A 16,976-nucleotide genomic window follows, 5' to 3' on the forward strand; every position below is an offset into this window, starting at 1 on the left:
CCTCCCAGGAGGCCTCAACAATCGCAAAGCGACCCATGGGGTCAGCCTATGTCTTGGTGGGAATAAGTGCGAGGTTCTTTTTGCCCAGGATACCGGTGCCGCGGGAACCAGAGGTGAAACCGGCGTGCACTAATAGTGTATAGCCGCTTCGTTGAAGAGCTCAACAAGAGTTACCCACTAGGTGCGTTTCCTGTAACAGGACGATGTCAGGGGAGTGGCGCCGGAGAAATTGGAGGACCACACTTCGCTTAATTTTGTGTCCCAGGCCATTTACATTCCAAGACAGGATCTTGAGGGTTCTAGAGAAAGGACGTGACATAGTAATAAACCAAGTGGAGTATGTGGAAGGAGAAGTGGAAGTAAGGCCGGCCAAGGTGCCAGGACAGCAGATCAAAACAACAAATTGGGGTAGGAAGCTCACTAAGCTCTAGAGGACCAGGCATCTCTGGGGTGAACAGCTCGGCAGTCTTGGACCCACAATGGGCCGAGAGCTACAAGCAATGTGATAAGTAAAGACTCCGCATGAAGGCGAAAAAACAGACAAAAGGAACAATGTAATAACAACAAAATACATCCACATTTCCCCACCCCCCGTTCCAACCCCCCTCCCTGCTTCCCTGCCCGCGGACTTCAAACTATCCACACCCCAACTAGGCAGAGTGCCTGTCGCCCTCCCAACCACGGTAGGGGTACCCAGTGAGCCGGTGCCGCCCCCCCGCCTGTCACTAGCAATGAAGTGACCAACATATATATAAACACATAAAGTATAAAACAGTTCCCAGTGCTATATCCTCATGGTAGAACGAGTACCTGGTAAGCAGTCAATGTGGCCCCGGCTGGGGCCAAGGGGTGCACCGTCCGAAATCAGCAACTAACAAGTCGTGGAGATCCGCTATACAGAGCTGCCCTCAAAAAACAACTCCCAGGAAGAGGAGCAGGTCCGCAGAGCAACAGCCAAGGCCGGTGAATGATGAACTGCTAATGGCAAAGGGTCTTCAATCATCGACGGAGTTGAGGCCTGTAAAGAGTTCCTGGCTTTCCACCAGTTGATCCTCTCGCGTGTGTTCGTCCTGGTCGTTGTGGGCGTCGCGGTTTCTTGGAGATCTCTCCACTCGGTGCCAGCCCTCAAGCCAGTCCCATACCTCATCCGGTGATAGGAAGAACCAAGCCTTGCCTTCATGTTCCACACGCAGTTTCGCTGGGAAGAGCATTGAATATTTGATGTGCTTTTTGCGTAAGGCCTTCTTGACCTCCAGGAAGCTGCGTCTCCTGGCCTGTACCTTCATGGCGAAATCTGGGAACAGCGTAACATGGGCATTGTCCAGGAGGAGAGGCGGTCCCACCCGGGCGGCTTGGAGGATGGCTTCCCGGTCCCGGAAGTTGAAGACCCTCGCGATGATAGGTCGGGGGGGGAGCTCCCGGCTTGGGCCTACCTCCCGGGACCCTGTGCGCCCGCTCAATTGAAAAATAGCCTGAGAGTTGTTTCGGCTGGAGATGGGTCGTGATAAGTTTTTCAAAAAAGAGGTCCGCCGCCGGCTCCTCCATGCGCTCCGGAACACCCAAAATGCGAATGTTGTTGCGTCGTGCCCTCCCCTCATAGTCGTCCAGGAGGTCGCTCATTTGTTTCTGTTGCTGCTGGAGCTGCGTCACCTGCCGCTGGAGTGTGGTGGTGTCATCCATAGGAGCTGCTGTTTTAACTTCCACGTCCTTCACTTTGGAGTCCATTTTCCGCAGGTCTGTCCGCAACAGTGTCAACTCTATATTGACTGAGACTCTCCGTGTCTCTAGGGAGGATCTCACTCCAGCTATCCCCTGCAAGACGTCCTCTAGGGTAGGGGTCTTCGCCCCTGATGAGGGGGATGCAAGGTTCGGGGTATCAGGGGAGGCCACTGTTTTATTTTCTCCTTTAGTGCCCCAGGAGTTCTTATTAAGCTGTCTCTGGCTGGAGGGCCTGTTCCCTTTGTTCGACGCCATGGGGAACAATGCTGTGAGGGCGGAGGCGTGCAAGGCTCAATGGGAAGCAAAAATGTGGCAGTAGAAGCGATCTATGTCATTTGAGTGGGCAGTACAGATTCGTCAGGTCCAACCAAACCCAGAGCAGCGCCCAAGGAGCAGCAAGTAGTGGAGGGCACTGCATGCGTCGGGGAATCGTGGGAATCAGAAGTGGCACAGAGGCACAAAGATCGTATGTAAGGCCCAGGTAGCGGCAGGACCTACTGTGACTCAACCACAGCCAAGGATCACCACATCCAAGATAGGCCTGTTAGCAGAAGGGCGGATCCGATGTCAGCAAGGGCAGCGGCGGACCATCGAGGTGAGCAGGAGGATTAGGCTGCATCCAGGGCTCCGGGTTGAATAGGATCGACAGGGACCACTCTGCGGGTGACACCCTGTACCTGAATCACGCAGGCGCTAGAATAGCGCTAAAGCAGCCCTCCTCTGCAGTGTCGCCCCGGTACTCAGCGCAGGTCCGGTGAGAGGTCGGATCCAAAGGCAGTGATGTTCAGGCTCTCGCTTCTGGTGAAAGTGCGCCGCAGCAGGGTGAAGCAGCAAAGGACCGGGGGCCCGCTGGCCGGGGACAGAGAATGAAGGCAGTTCAATGTTGTCCCCACAGTCAGTCCCCCCTGGCACGCTGTAGGAGAGCCTTGGCTGTGGGGGAAGCGGGCAAGAGAAGTCACCAAGTGTCGGCCGTCACGGGCCCAGAAGCCGGGGAATTGTGTGGTGGGGCAACACCGGCAGAAGCTGCAATGTAGGCATGATCCGATCTTGGACGGGACGTGGTCGCCGCAACAGCGCCGGAGTGCATTACAGGTATCGCACCGTCCCGGTAGCCAGCGCACCCCCAAAGAAGAAGTGGGCCCTCTGGATGTGACGGTCCGGCCCCCGCAGCAGACGGAGTTGGACCGCAACGGTGGAAGTCGGGGCGGCCCGAGATCCGCCGGCAGGAGGGAAGGTCAGCGTGTCTCAGCTCCGGCTCCACAGTCAGACGAGCCCCACAGGTCCGCAGCGGCAGAGCAGCAGTGAAAAAAGGGAGCGAGTGGGGATAGTTTATAAATACACGTTTCACAGGCCCAGGAACCGGGGTGTCGCGGCTGTCGCAGTGAAGCGGCTGGATATAGTTCCCCAGGGGCAGCACGATTTTAGTAGGGTGCTGGCGAAGCAGTCTTGTCAGCCAGGGAAGTCACCCGCTGGGCTCCGGTACGGCGCAGGAGGGTCCGCCACTCGATCTCGGTCCGGGGCAAAGCAGAGGCAGCGGGGACATTCAGTATCGGAGTTGGAGCTCGGCCATAGATGCCATCTGAAGGCCGCAGGACCCCCGCCTCCCAAGACGAACTACCCCCGCACAGCAGCAGGATCCGGGGCCGCTCCAGTACCAAGACAGGCACTGGGGTCTTCTAGACGGCACCCCCAATGTTTTAGGGGGAACACAGGTCAAAAGACAGATCATTTTGGCGGATAAGCAGGCGGGGATCGGGAGTCGCTTTAGTGTGCGACCATTCCCGTCAGCTGCTGGTCACGCCCCCGACAACGTGCAGGCTTAACTTTTATTGGGGTGAGTGGAATCAGGCTTGTAATGTTGGTCAAGTGCTGGATCCTTTGATGGTAGAGAATTTAGAAATCTCTGCTTTAAAATTGGTACCAGAGTCCTGGACCGATCATTCTGTTATCAGGTTGCACCTCTCAAACCTTCTCTGCTGCCCTATTTTCAACATCCAAAAGTCTCTCTAGAGTGGCCATCAAGACTGTAACAGAGGGGAAATGTGTTGCAACTAACCACTGACCAAGCGCATCATACCCGAAGCCTGAAGGAAAACTTGTTTTGTAACAATAAACCATTGGTCAATGTCTAAGCCCTCTGAACCCCCCCCAAAAAATGACCTCTAATCGCCCAACATACCTCGAATGGCTCAGATCTGTGCTATTGAACCGCAGCCATCAAAGTCAGAATTGGAGCATTTGAAGTAACTTACCAAGTGATGCCAGGAGACCTTCCCTGGGTCTTATTACTTTGACCAAGCGAATCTCTTTGCAAGTTTCCTCCATCTGAAGCTTCTTCCTGCCCTTCGTAGGGACCGCTGATTTCACCTGACGCGAACCCTTGTGATGGTATGGTGCATCATTTATGTCAAAGTCCTGAAGAAATTTCTCAAAAGGCATAAGAGAAATCAAAAACCAAGCACCAGAAGGTATCTGAATCTGGGCAAGACCACATACAACTTCCCTCAAAGCACTTTCCCTGCACCTGGTGGAAGTTCAAATTAAATTCAAGGTTTTCTGCTCTGTTCACAAAGCATAATGGGACAAGGGCCCAGAAGACCATTAAAACCTGCTCACCACAGTGAACTTCAGACCCTTAGGGTCTACAACTAAACACCTGATCTCCAGAAGAACTCATAATTGGGGAGATAACCATTGCCATTCAGGGGCCAACTCTGCTGAGTGCCCAGAATCCAGGTCTGGGGACCAAACCAAACTGCATTCATGCCAGGGGGAACTTGAGCTGAAACCAGACCTTTTCAGCTCACCTTTCACTGAACTCAAAGGGCCTAATTTACAAAGAAGTGGCATAGGGCTGCGCCCCAACCTTTTTTGCTGCACTCCCCTACGCCAATGTGAAAGGGCAGATATGCACCGTATTTACAAACTATGGTGCATTCCTGTCTCTTCAGCCGGTGCACAATTTGAAGCCGAGCATCAATGCACGCACGCTTGCACCATGGTGCACGGGTATCTGTGTTGTTAGGATGCTTGTTTTTGTGAAGTAAGGGGCACCTTCCGGCAAAAAACCAATCACGAGAGGCATTTTCCTCATTCTATGTGTGCCTCAGAATGCAGCGCACATAGAAAGATGAAAAATTGAGGGGAAATTTAAAGATTTCTCCTCGTTATGCCTGCTTTTGGGAGGCGTACGTTTTTGGCGCTGCCCCAGGTGTATGTGATATTGTAATTCTGGGACAGAGTCAAAGTTCATGAGTGTTGAGTGGCAACATTCACAGCAATGCCCCTGGAATGCCTCCTTGACGGGAAACAACACTTACAATGCAACTTTTACAACGCACTACCTTTACAACAAAACTTTTACACCGCAACATCCATTACAACGCATGCCATTACAACGCAACCATTACAACGCATGTCACTACAAGGCATACCACTACAACGCATGTCATTACAACGCAGTCATTACAACGCATACCATTACAACGCATACCTACACTATCCAACACTTACCCTACTGTTGCACCCCCTGGAGTTAGAATAGTAATTTTTACCCCTACACTATCCAATACTTACCCTACTTTTGCACCCCCTGGAGCTAGAATAGTAATTTTTACCCCTACACTATCCAACACTTACCCTACTGTTGCACCCCCCTGGAGTTAGAATAGTAATTTTTACCCCTACACTATCGACATGCAATGTAATGGTATGCGTTGTAATGGTATGCGTTGTAAATGTAGTATGCGTTGTAGTGGAATGCGTTGTAAAGGTAGTTTTAAAGAATTCGTTGTAATGGCATGCGTTGTAATGGAATGCGTTGTAATGGATGTTGCGGTGTAAAAAATGCGTTGTAAAGGTATGCGTTGTAAAAGTATGCGTTGTAATGACATACATCCCTCCTTGACGGAGAGTAAGGCAATGCAACTCTTTGCGCCAACTTGCCTTATGCCCTAAATATGACGCATGTAAAGCCAGGTAGAGTGGCTTTTTCATCGCCTCATAGATATGATTGAGAGGCCTACGCCACCAAAGCGTCCAAGAAGTGACGCTCCAGCAGTTCAAGCCTCTTGGATGAGGGCCAAAAGGTCCTGGAGTTCTCAACGAAGAAAGTGAGGTTTAGGGTTCCCCATGCGCTGGTTGGGGCCCAGCTTCCCTTTACCACAGCTGGACTCTGATCTAGCCTAGTGCTTGGAAGTAACTGCAAGGTAACATGCAGCGCTCTATTCCTTATGAACGAAAGTACAAACAAATAAGTCGAATATTGGGGACAACCCTACAGTTACAAGACCCCGCTGCACCCCATTATGAGACGTCACAGTAGAAGTGTTAGTAAATGTTATGTTTTTAATTTTCCGGTCGTAGTGTGGGGATGGGGGTGGGTGGGGGGAGGGGGGTCTTTCACATACACAGCAGATCTCCGAGGTGGCCTCTCGCCGGAGATGAATAAAAATGCATAAATCTTCCACGCATGTATGGCGCCTGTAACCATTTTTTGTCACCTTGTGTATTTCCTCGAACTACATTAAATTTTAAATAGAGCTTGAAACGCGCTTACTTTTCTGTAATATGTATTCATAATCAAAGGAATGTTATTGCAGAAACTGTTAGCCCTCGGCGGTGGGCTGTGATTGGATGGAGCCTTGATGGAACGGGGAGGTGGGGTGGGGTCAATTTAATGTCGTGTTGCCTAGAGACCAAGCCCTACAGACAGGTGCTCGTCGGGGACTGTGCTTTTAGGGCTTGCAACTCGCTTCCTATCTGCAGGAAAAGTCATTTGCAAAAAGGAAATCGACTCGTGAGATTATCTGTCCTGTAGTAAGTAGCATTTGACCTAAAATAAGACATCAGGCTCTTTATCCAGCAGAAATGATGTAGTTGATACTGAATCTACCTAGCTAGCGGAAATCGCCATTTGACTCACCTGTAACCCGGAAGCTAACTTTGGGGCCCTTGCAGCTGTGACGTCGACCTTCCAATCCTCCTGCAAAGAGGAAGCGGATCTCTGCGCCATCCTGTAGCAGCCACTTCCTGGAGAGATCCAAGCTCATCCAATCCCTTGCCTCTCACCCTTACTGAAGAGACAGTTTCCCCAGTTACAAATGGCATCTACTGGGGTCTCTGGGAGGCGATAATGCCTACTAAGCTGCCGCTTTAGAACCTGTGGACCAAAGTTTGAATCCTGGCTTTGCTCTGGACTCGACTTCGTGTGATCCTGGGCAAGCCACTTAATCTCCCTGTGCCAAAATGTGTTACAATCTCCACTTGTGGTACAAGATCAATTTTCCCAACTAGAAGTGAGCTAGCCACTGAAAGGACCTGATGGAACTAGGGGTGGGTGGAATTGTTAGAATTTAGTTCTGCAGAATTCTGTGGAATTACATCAAAATTCCACAAGATTCAGCAGAATTTTGCAGTACGGTGGAGTGGCCTTTTGGAGGCACCCTTGCATCCTTGCATGAAGAAAATTGAACAGCCAAACTCCACTTGGCGCCCTCTGCAGTAATTTCTGCAGAGTATGTAGGGGCGCCGAGGGGTAAACACAACAGTGATTCTTGAGCAGGGCAGGAAAAAGGAGCAGCCCTGACCATGCATTGCTAATTACCCCACATATGACATCACTTATAACATCTTCTATGACATCATTGGTAATATCACTGCAACATTTGCAGTGAAATTATTGATTAAAAAACTGTGCATCATGGCAGGAGTGTTAATGATCTTAGGGCACGAGTTATAGTTACTTGAGATAACTATAACTGGTGAATTTCAGTGGGTGGCACAGACCTATCCAGTTTAAATTTCTGAACCGCATTTATTACATGCCAAAACGCCTACACAAGTATGGGTTACGCGCCACTTCTAGCTGTGATCGTTGCGGAACCCCAGAGGCTGACTTCATACACCTAGCATGGCTCTGCCCACAAATAGCTAGCTATTTGACACATATCTTTGCAGAAATCCAGGCGATAACACAGGTAGAACTTAGCAGAGACCCGCTACAATCTATACTACTATAATAAAGGAGAAACTTGCAGGCTTTGAGGCGGGTAAACGCGGTAACCACTGCGCCAATCTACACACCCGATACACCGTACAAATTGTCAGGGTGTGTAGATGGTTATAGGCTATGTAAACTTAAAAAAAGAACCTTATTTAAAAAATTAATTAAATAGAAAAAGTAGTCCCCCCAAAGTAGCGCCGGCCGACGGGGGGATGCTCCCTCCGGCCCTCGCTGTTGTGCTGACTCTGCCACGATTGACCTGTAAGCAGACATTTGACAGGGTAACGTCACTCTTCGAAAACAAGCATGCTTTTATAAAAAAAAAACCTCCGCTCAGTGCGGCCGCTGCCTCCAGTCACCCGGAAGTGGATCTGTTCGTGAGTTACAGAGGGCAGCAGTGTACAAAGGGGAGCAGTGTACCGAGGGGAGCAGTGTACAGAGGGGAGCAGTGGAGGAGAGGTGAGTCCAAGGAGGAGGGCAGGGAAGGTGAGTACAGGGGTGTAAAGAGGAGGTAGATCCAGGGTTTATTTATTTATGCGTTTTTATATAGCGCGGACTTTACCCGAAGGTGTCAGTGCGCTTCACAATAGGACCAGTAATGACACAAGAGGAAACAATTACAATTGAAAAATTACAAAAGCAAACGTTAAGTTACGTGGGGCAGCAGGCTGGAAAGACAGGAACAGGAGCAGGGGTCTGAGGACATATGCCGACTACCGCAGGAACCACAAGGGAGGGATCCCGCCCCAGAAGACGAGGAAAACCTGCATTAGAGGAGAAAAGATCTGTGGAAATCCCTGCACCATCGGCAGAGACCAGAAACTGGGCCTACACCATCAGAACGTGAAGCTCCTGGAGCAGTTCATCTTTCCTTACACTGGCGAGATCCTCAACCCCATGCGCACCGGTGTGTGTATGAAGCAGCAGAAGAAGCTGACGGATGTCATCGGCAAGGCTCGAGATTTTGGGTTGTTGGGCTCTCGTGTACCCTTGGCTGACTTTCAGGAGGAGGACTACACTAACTCACATGGTGCCGTGACAAAGACCCCCCCCGCACCCGCCCTGCAGACAGGGGCAGCATGGTACCCCTGGTACGAATGGCAACAGCCACCGGAGCAAGAAGTGGCCCTCATCCGGAATATCTACTGGCGCTACCTCAAGAAGGAGGAGGTACCTGCTACCCAGACCAGAGAGGGCCCGAGTGGAAATTCTATTGAGAGCTAGAGTGAGGCTAGGGGAGAAGCACGGGCGCTGTGGGATGAGTGACGCGATTGGAGGTTTCCAGGAGGAACAGCACTGGGGCGACATGCAAGATCGACGTCCGAGTGGCACTTGGGGTGGGGGCAGCAAGAGCGGGGAACTCTTTCTGGCCCTGCTCATTATTCCTGCTGAGCAGGATGAAAGGACTGTGTGTGAATCAACACTTATGTAATAAAGTTTACTTCTTGACCAAAAGAAGAAAAAAAACGAGGTCAGTCTGGAGGGAGGAGGATTACGCGGGGGTCGGAGCAGGCGGGGTACGGGGACTAACAACGCCAGGCGAGGGTCGGGGCAGGCGGGGGACGGGGCGGCGGAGCCACTGGGCAATGTAGGGGGAAGCCTGAAAGCACCCGGACAAGTTCGGGACGGGCTGCTAGTATGCTATATTGCAACACGCAAGCAGAAATGTATAGTGAGCTCCTCCCCCCTAGGATTAGACCAAAGAATTGTTGGAGCCTATATGCTACTTACACTGCAACTAATGCCATGGAACAAACTTTACCACTTCCAAGGACGGACGATGACCCGCTGACACACCAGGCATAGATAAAGTATTGAGAGACGAGAGTGAGATGTTAATGCGACAACAGCCCAAGACAACTAGAATGGTAAACCGGTGTCATGGTCGTCCAGTGTGGGGACCATTCCTTGAATTACATAATTTTATAAGATCTGATTGTTGGTTGTGACCTGGCAATGTGGAGGAGAATCATTTAAACTACGACTGAATGGTATCATTGTGTGGATTGAATTAATATCCTACGTGTATTAGGAAGTAAAGAAGGAACCAAGTTTTTTTTTGTTTTTTTGTAAATTTTCTTTAGCATCTTTAATTCCACTATTTTATTATTATTTTTATATGATTTGTTTGTGTTGTATTATTGAAATGAGGAAAATAAAATAATGAAACAAAAAAAAACAACTGGTGATTTTCACTGGTTTTTAAAGTTTAAACGTTACGTTGCTTCTGAACATTCCACATAACCATAACATTACTTTAACCTTTGGTACTCTCAGGGATTCTGTAAATATATAGTATATATTTATTTGCATTAATGCAACCTGTGTGATACTTTACTGCTCACTTCAAATCGAAGTTTTTATGTTCTGGATTAAGGTTGTGTGTGGACAGTGACTTCAGAGCCTTAGAGCGAGCAACACCGGGTGAGTGTTTCTGAATAGAGGAAAGACGTGGGTCCCTTGCTCACTTTGCCCCGGAATTCAAGTTAGCCTGGCTGATGAGTGGTGTTACCCCAAAACCGGTCCCAGGATGCTTGATTCTGGTCCAGGGATGACCTGGTTTTGCAGTTCGGGCTGGACTGTTCCCACAAGGAGCAGGGTCAAGACTGATTTGCATATGACTGGGTCCGAACTGAGGTGGCATGTGAGCTAAAGAACGATGATGTATTCAACCTAGATCTGTGACTGGACTGGGGGTGAGTGTCTGAAAAGATTCAGCGCTCCGTCCATCATCTCCCTTTGTTAGCATTGTTCGCTCTAAGTTGGCAGGGTATGCCCAGACGCGGGTCCCTTGCTCATTTTGACACTGGATTGAAGCTAGCCTGGCTGATGAGGGGTGTTACCCTGAAACCAGTCCCAGGGTGCCTGTTTCTGTTCCAGGGAAGACCTGGCTTGGCAGTTTGGGCTGGACTGGTCCCATGAGGCACAGGGTCAAGACTGATTTGCAAATGACTGGGTCCAAACTGGGGTGGGGAAGTGAGCTAAAGAACAATGATGGATTCAACCCAGATCTGTGACTGGGGGTGAGTGTCTGAAAAGTTTCAGAGCTCCGTCCATCATCTCCGTGCAATTTGCTTAGAGAAAAGTCTGATCTTGACAATAAACTAAGTTCAGGTCGGTCCTGACCTTCAGACGAATTAGGGAGTGAGACAGACCCTAGGACCTCTCAGGACACTAAGCTGTGTATCTGTCTGACAAGCAAATCTGCAGCATTTTGGGCCTGTATGACATGGGTACCAGAAACAAGCAGATGTGGTGTAAAGGGTTCCATAAAGATGGGAGACTGCTAAACAGGCATTCGCCACTCAACGTGGCAGTTGTAAAGGCATTACTTGTGAGCTACTCCTAAAACTATAAACATGCTACCACCAGCAAGGACCAAAGGTAAGAAGCCGAGGAGGTACCCTGGCTGGTCTCATGGGGCATGGCTTGGTCAGTATTAATGGGGGGTGTCGGGTGAGCTTCAGATTTCACAACAATCACATGGGTACATTTTGGTAATAACACATTATATGAGAAGCCAGACACGAGTAGGGCTTAAGGGGCAGTAGAAAGAGAGTGGAGGGTGAATTGTCAACATCTTTTAGGGCTTTCAATAAACAGACAAGAGGGAGTTTGTGTGTTTTTGTCAGTGTGGGCATGTGACAATCCCAGGTGAAATCTGACAAACACTTCGCAATACCTGACTGAAAACAACCATTTACTACGGAAAACATATATGGGGTGTAACATCCCAAACCACCCCCACCCCTCCTTGAGATACGCCCCAGCTGGTCTCCCCAAATGGAGCGGGGACCAGTTTAGGGTTTCCTCTGCCCCAAGGCTTACCATAGGTGGGCCTGAAAAACACCAGATTTGGTGTTTGAGAGGTCCTATAAGCTAAGGGTCCCTCAAGCTTAGATGGAAGGAAAAATACAGGGGAATTTCAGAGAAGGACTTAAGGAAGAGAAAGGGGTGCTGAACCGTGTACTTGAGAACCTTCTTGTTAGAAATGGGGATCTCTAGTTGGCAGCGGCTGGCGCCAATGCCCAAATAGGGATCCTTCTTCCTAAGTCAGAGTAAGGGGGCTACACCCTTTGATAACCCCTGCTCAACCCTGTGGTAATGTAGCATGAGCAGACAGGCCTATCTCAGAGGCAGTGTGTGAAGCATTTATGACCATACACAATAATGCAGTGAAGACACTACAAAGGGACACCACACACATAGCTATAGAAAAAATAAGTAACTTTATGTAGGCGTAACACAAGGCTCAAAAGCGATCAAGAAGCCACAATCCACGTTAATATAGATTCACTGAAAAAGCAATAGAAGCACTCAAAAGTGGGGGAAACAAACTTACTTTCGAGGCCGGGGTCTATGCGACCCGATGATGCACAATGTACCAGAGGTTTAAAGGGACATGGCACGCAGCTTCGTGAGGAAGCCACAACGATGACAGGCGAACTTTCATCGGCCACAGCTCGCAGCTGCTGCTGTACACGGTGTGCAGTCGTGATAATCCTGGGATGGTGATTAAAGGCAGGCACCCTGCGGCAACAGTGCTCAGTGGTGGCGGCCCACGCAGGTGATTACAAAGATCCTCGATGTGGTGACCAATGTGGGGGCTCAGCGGCACAGCTCCTCAGCTGCACCGGGCCACAATAGTGATAGCGAGGATTTTTCGTAGCACAGACAGATACATGCTCTCAGCGGCAACAGCTCTTCAGCTGCAGAGGCCCACAATAGTGATAGCGATGATTCTCGTAGCACAGACAGGTGCGAGCTCTCAGCAGCAAAAGCTCCTCAGCTGCAGAAGCCTGCCATAGCAATAGCGATGGTTCTCAGCCCGTGTTCCCCGCAGTAAACCCAGAGACTCTGGAATTCTCAACAGAAGCCTCACCTGTTCCCCTCAATAGGAATCCAGAAGGTTGATGGGTGAAGTCTAATGTCCCTGAGACTTGGGCGGGAGGCAAGCTAAAATGAGGGCCTTGGGTAGTTGCCTCAGCAAGATGGATGAAAGTTTCAAAGTCCTTTCCCTCTAGTTACATGGACAGAGGTTCATCTTGACACCCAGAAGTAACACATCATGTGGGGGTTTTAGCACAGATATTTATACATCAAAAGTCTTTGTTCTCAAAAGTCACAAGCCACCGAACCCAGCCAGAACCAGTTTGGTGTCATCCTGGAGCACTTTGTTTACAAGGTCGCATCCTGCCTTTCAGGAAGAGGGGGTCTGCCATCAGACGCACAGTAGGAGGTGGAGCCATCAATCAACCTGCCGGGCACAGCCCTGCTCAGATCAACGTGTCACCCCTCCCCATACTCCAGCTGCAGATCTCTCTATTAAATCCAGGTCAGGCTCAGCCTGTCCTGTCCCTCCAAAACCAGGCAGCCAAAACACATAAGAAGCAAAGCACACTGGAAGGCTTAGGCAAGAAAATACCTTATTTCTGAAAGTGGTATTTTCAAAAACAGAATATAAAAATAATCTTCACTAAAATAAGCACCTTAATATTCCGAGCTCAGGCATACTAAATTCGATGTTCCTATCATGTTCCTTGGGTCAATTAGGATTATAGAATGTAATAATCAAACTGCCCATCCTGGCATAAGGGAACAGATAGCCTTGCAATAGTGAAAAACGAAATGGAGTGTAATTCACCGTCAGGACATGCTACACAGACCAGGGCATGTCCTACCTTTCACATACAATACACCCTGCCATAGGGGTGACTTACACCATGCCAAGGGAAGGTTTAGGGACAGGCAAGTGGGTTAACTTCACATTCAGCACAGCAGTTGTGGATTACACACAGACTCTGCAATGGTAGGTCTGGGACACACTTTACAAGCTGCTTCTGTGGGTGCCGCAATCAGCGCTGCAGGCCCACCAGCCATATTCGGTCTACCAGCCTTGGGCACACACGGTGCACTATACTAGGGACTAACAGGTAAACCAAATGAGCCAATAATGGGAACAGCAATTCAGACAGTTGTTAGATTTGGGGGTCTCTAGTTGGCACAAGTAGGTACTTGTATTAAATACGGACCCTCTCCTCTAGTCAGGATAAGGGGATTACACTCCCAAAATAACCCCTGCTCACCCCCTTGGTAGCTTGGCACGAGCAGAAGGGTTTTACTTCAGAGGCGTTGTAAGTTAAGCAGTTGTGACCACATACAGTAACCCAGTGACAACACTACAAATGGACACCACACAGGTTTTGTATAAAAAATAAGTAGACTTTATATAGAGTTACCACAAGACCATAAATGACGAAAATACACACTATGATTACTTTGAGATGGTAGATTTAAGCTTAGTTCAGTTTAAGCATGGGCGAATTTTGCGGATCTCGCGTTCGCGAATTTTGCGGATTTGCGAACTCGCAATCCGCAAAATCCGCGAATTCCCGCGAATTTGCAGATTTTTTTTTTTTGTGTTCGCCTGTGTTTCTGCCAGTTCGCGAGGGTTTTTACAATTTCGCAATTTGCGAACTTACCTGTCGGGTCGCAAGTTTTGCGAACTTGTTGTTTCTACGTGTCCAGCCTGTTTGGGACACTCTTCTTCATCACTGCCACTCTCTGTCACCACTGCCACTCTCTGACTACTCATGCCACCCTCTGGCCCACCCATGCCACCCTCTGTTTCATCACCACACCCTCTGGTTGTCCAGTGTACATTATTTTCGGCAAAGCAAAGCACACCTTCCCTGCCTCAAGTGACCTGAATTAATTTGGGGCTGATTAATGTGTCACAGAATATTTTTTTAGCTGGCACCTGCTTCCTTAGTGCGCCCTGATTAGTGATCTTTTGCACTTGCTAAGTGCTTTCATTGTTGCAAAATTAGTTACAACACCTGCCCTGCCCCAACTGACAATAATGAATTAGGGGCTGATTAATGGATTTTAACTTCCAGCCTGGCTCCTGCTTGTCTCCCTTAGCTGTAATTCAGGACCTTTGTGGCATATGTGTAACTATTCTGAGGTTCAGAGCAGGGTCACATAATAGTTGCAACTGGCAACTGAACTCTGGAGGGGCCCCTCAGGAAGCACTACAGGAAATGGCTACTAATGATGAGCCTGAACTTTTGAACCTGGCAAGTAGTTTCACTTTTGCTAAGATCGTATTTCTGCAATTTAGCACTTATTCGCGGGGCGCGAAGTTGTACTGGGAAGCCGCGAACTCACGCGAACAGTGCGAGCAGTGCGAGCAAAATCCGCTGCTCGCGGATTTGCGGATTTTGCGGGAGATTCGCGAATCTCGCGGATTGCGGATTTCCCGAAAATCCGCAAAATCCGCGAGCGGAACGGATTTTCCGCCCATATCTAGTTCAGTTCAGTTCGTAGATGCAACACTTTGCGTCAATGTACCTTAGGTTGCATTGCGCTTCCATGACAAGCACTGTCACAGTGATGGGAAATGCGGCAAAGTTCAGATACAAAGAAATAAAGATGTGGATTTCTTCCAGATGCTGCACGCTTCTCAGGGACGCGAGAAGTCCTCGGTTCGATGCATGGACTGCAGCGGCGACACCCTTACGATGCGACGGCAACAGCTCCAGCGGTGAAGCTCTTCTCCCACGATGCGTGAAGCTTCCGCTCGATGCGACAACTACAGCAGCGACATCCAAGATGCGACAGCAGCAGCTCCAACGGCAGCACGCTTCTCTGGGATGCGAGGCGCTCTTGGTCGATGCGGTGCAATGCGACAGTTCCAGCGGTGACACCCTCCTTCAGAGTTGCGACGGCAGGCACAGTGACGGCAACACGCTCCGACCTCATTGCGAGATTCTTCTCCTGCAACTACAGTGGCGACACCCTTCTTCGGAGTTGCGACGGCAGCAGCAGCGATGGTGACATGCTTCCTCTTCGTTGCGGAACACTTCTCTCAGATGCGATGCAGTGCGACAGATTCAGTGGCGACACCCTCCTTCAGAGTTGGGATGGCAGGCACAGCGACGGCGACACACTTCTTCTCGTTGAGTCGTGCTTCCAGCTCCTTGCAACACGCAGTCCCTCAGAAGGCCTAAAATAGCAGCAGACACTTCCAAAGAACTTTGGGGAGCTGGGGGTTGAAGTCTGTTGTCCCTGAGACTTCAGCAGGAGGCAAGCTCTTTTCCAAGCCCTTGGAGATCCTTCACAAGTTGAAAGCAAAGTACACAAAGTTCCTTTCTCCTTCCTTTGGAAGTAAGGCAACCACTGCAGGCCAATCCCCCAAGCAGCACTTCAGCTTGGAAATAGTCTCTCCTCAGTTTCTTCAGGTTCCTCTCCTCAGTAAAGGTTTCTTCTTGTAGTCCAAAAGTGATCTAATTTCATGGGATCAGGGTCCCCATATTTATACTCCAAAATCCATTGTTCTCTGAGGGACGAGGGGCCTTTGCCCAGTCCAGACCAGTTCTGAAGCACCCTGTTTACCAGACATCTCCTTTCCTTTCACAGTGCAGGACAGGCATATCAGACGTCCCACAGTAGGTGGAGCCAGCATTGTGGAAGGCAAATACAGTCCTGGAGCACGTTGTTTACAGGACTCCTGCTCTTCTTTCAGTTAGCAGGGCGGAGACATCAGCCGCTCCACAGGGGGTGGAACTAGCATTGTGGAAGGCAGGCACAGCCCTATTCAAGGTTCTGGTGCAACTCCTCCCTCCCATCTAGATGCAGATCTCTATCACCACTGGGTGACTCAGCCTGTCTCCTGGAATTCCCCAGCCCTGTCACTCACAAAACCAACATAGGAATACCCAACCTAGCAGAGGCAGGTTTGAATGGTTAGACAAGCCAATACCTACTTTCTAAAAGTGGTATTTGCAAACACAGAATATTAAAATAAACTTTACTAAAAGATGTATTTTATTATTCTGAGTTCAGGCATACTAAACTCGAATTTCTACCATGTTCTCTGAGACAGTTAGGATTATAAAATGTAATAACTCTAACAGCCCATTGTGGCCTATGGAGAACAGGTAGCCTTGCAATAGTGAAAAACAAAAATGGCTGTAATTCACTATTAGGACATGCTACACTCATCAGGACTTGTCCTACCTTATACTTACCATGCACCCTGCCCTTGGGCCTACCATAGGGGTGACATATGAAGAAAAGGGAAGGTTTAGGGACTGGGAAGTGGGTGGACTTGCCCAGTCAGCATGACAGCACTAGACTGCACGCAGGCTCTACAATGGCAGACCTTAGACACGTTTTACAAGGCTGCTTCTGTGGGTGGCACAACCAGTGCTGCAGGCCCACCAGGAGCATTTGGATTTACACGCCCTGG

General features: G+C 49.5%; 1 protein-coding gene across 1 annotated transcript; it reads left to right on the plus strand.

Moving 5' to 3' along the window:
• Positions 1-2,283: 2,283 nt before the first annotated feature.
• Positions 2,284-8,947, plus strand: LOC147678899 (small ribosomal subunit protein mS40-like). The gene is made up of 2 exons (XM_086944688.1): positions 2,284-2,314; positions 8,391-8,947. The coding sequence occupies exons 1-2, from the start codon at positions 2,284-2,286 to the stop codon at positions 8,945-8,947; spliced, it is 588 nt and encodes a 195-aa protein (XP_086800814.1).
• Positions 8,948-16,976: the final 8,029 nt, after the last annotated feature.

Source organism: Lissotriton vulgaris, chromosome 11 (assembly GCF_964263255.1).
Source record: "Lissotriton vulgaris chromosome 11, aLisVul1.2, whole genome shotgun sequence".
NCBI classification, from domain to species: domain Eukaryota; kingdom Metazoa; phylum Chordata; class Amphibia; order Caudata; family Salamandridae; genus Lissotriton; species Lissotriton vulgaris.

Coding starts and splice junctions, on each gene's coding strand:
- LOC147678899 (XM_086944688.1), top strand. CDS start 2,284: ATGTCAGCAAGGGCAGCGGCGGACCATCGAG. Junction 2,315..8,390: donor GGCAGCGGCGGACCATCGAG/GTGAGCAGGAGG, acceptor GTGGGGCAGCAG/GCTGGAAAGACAGGAACAGG.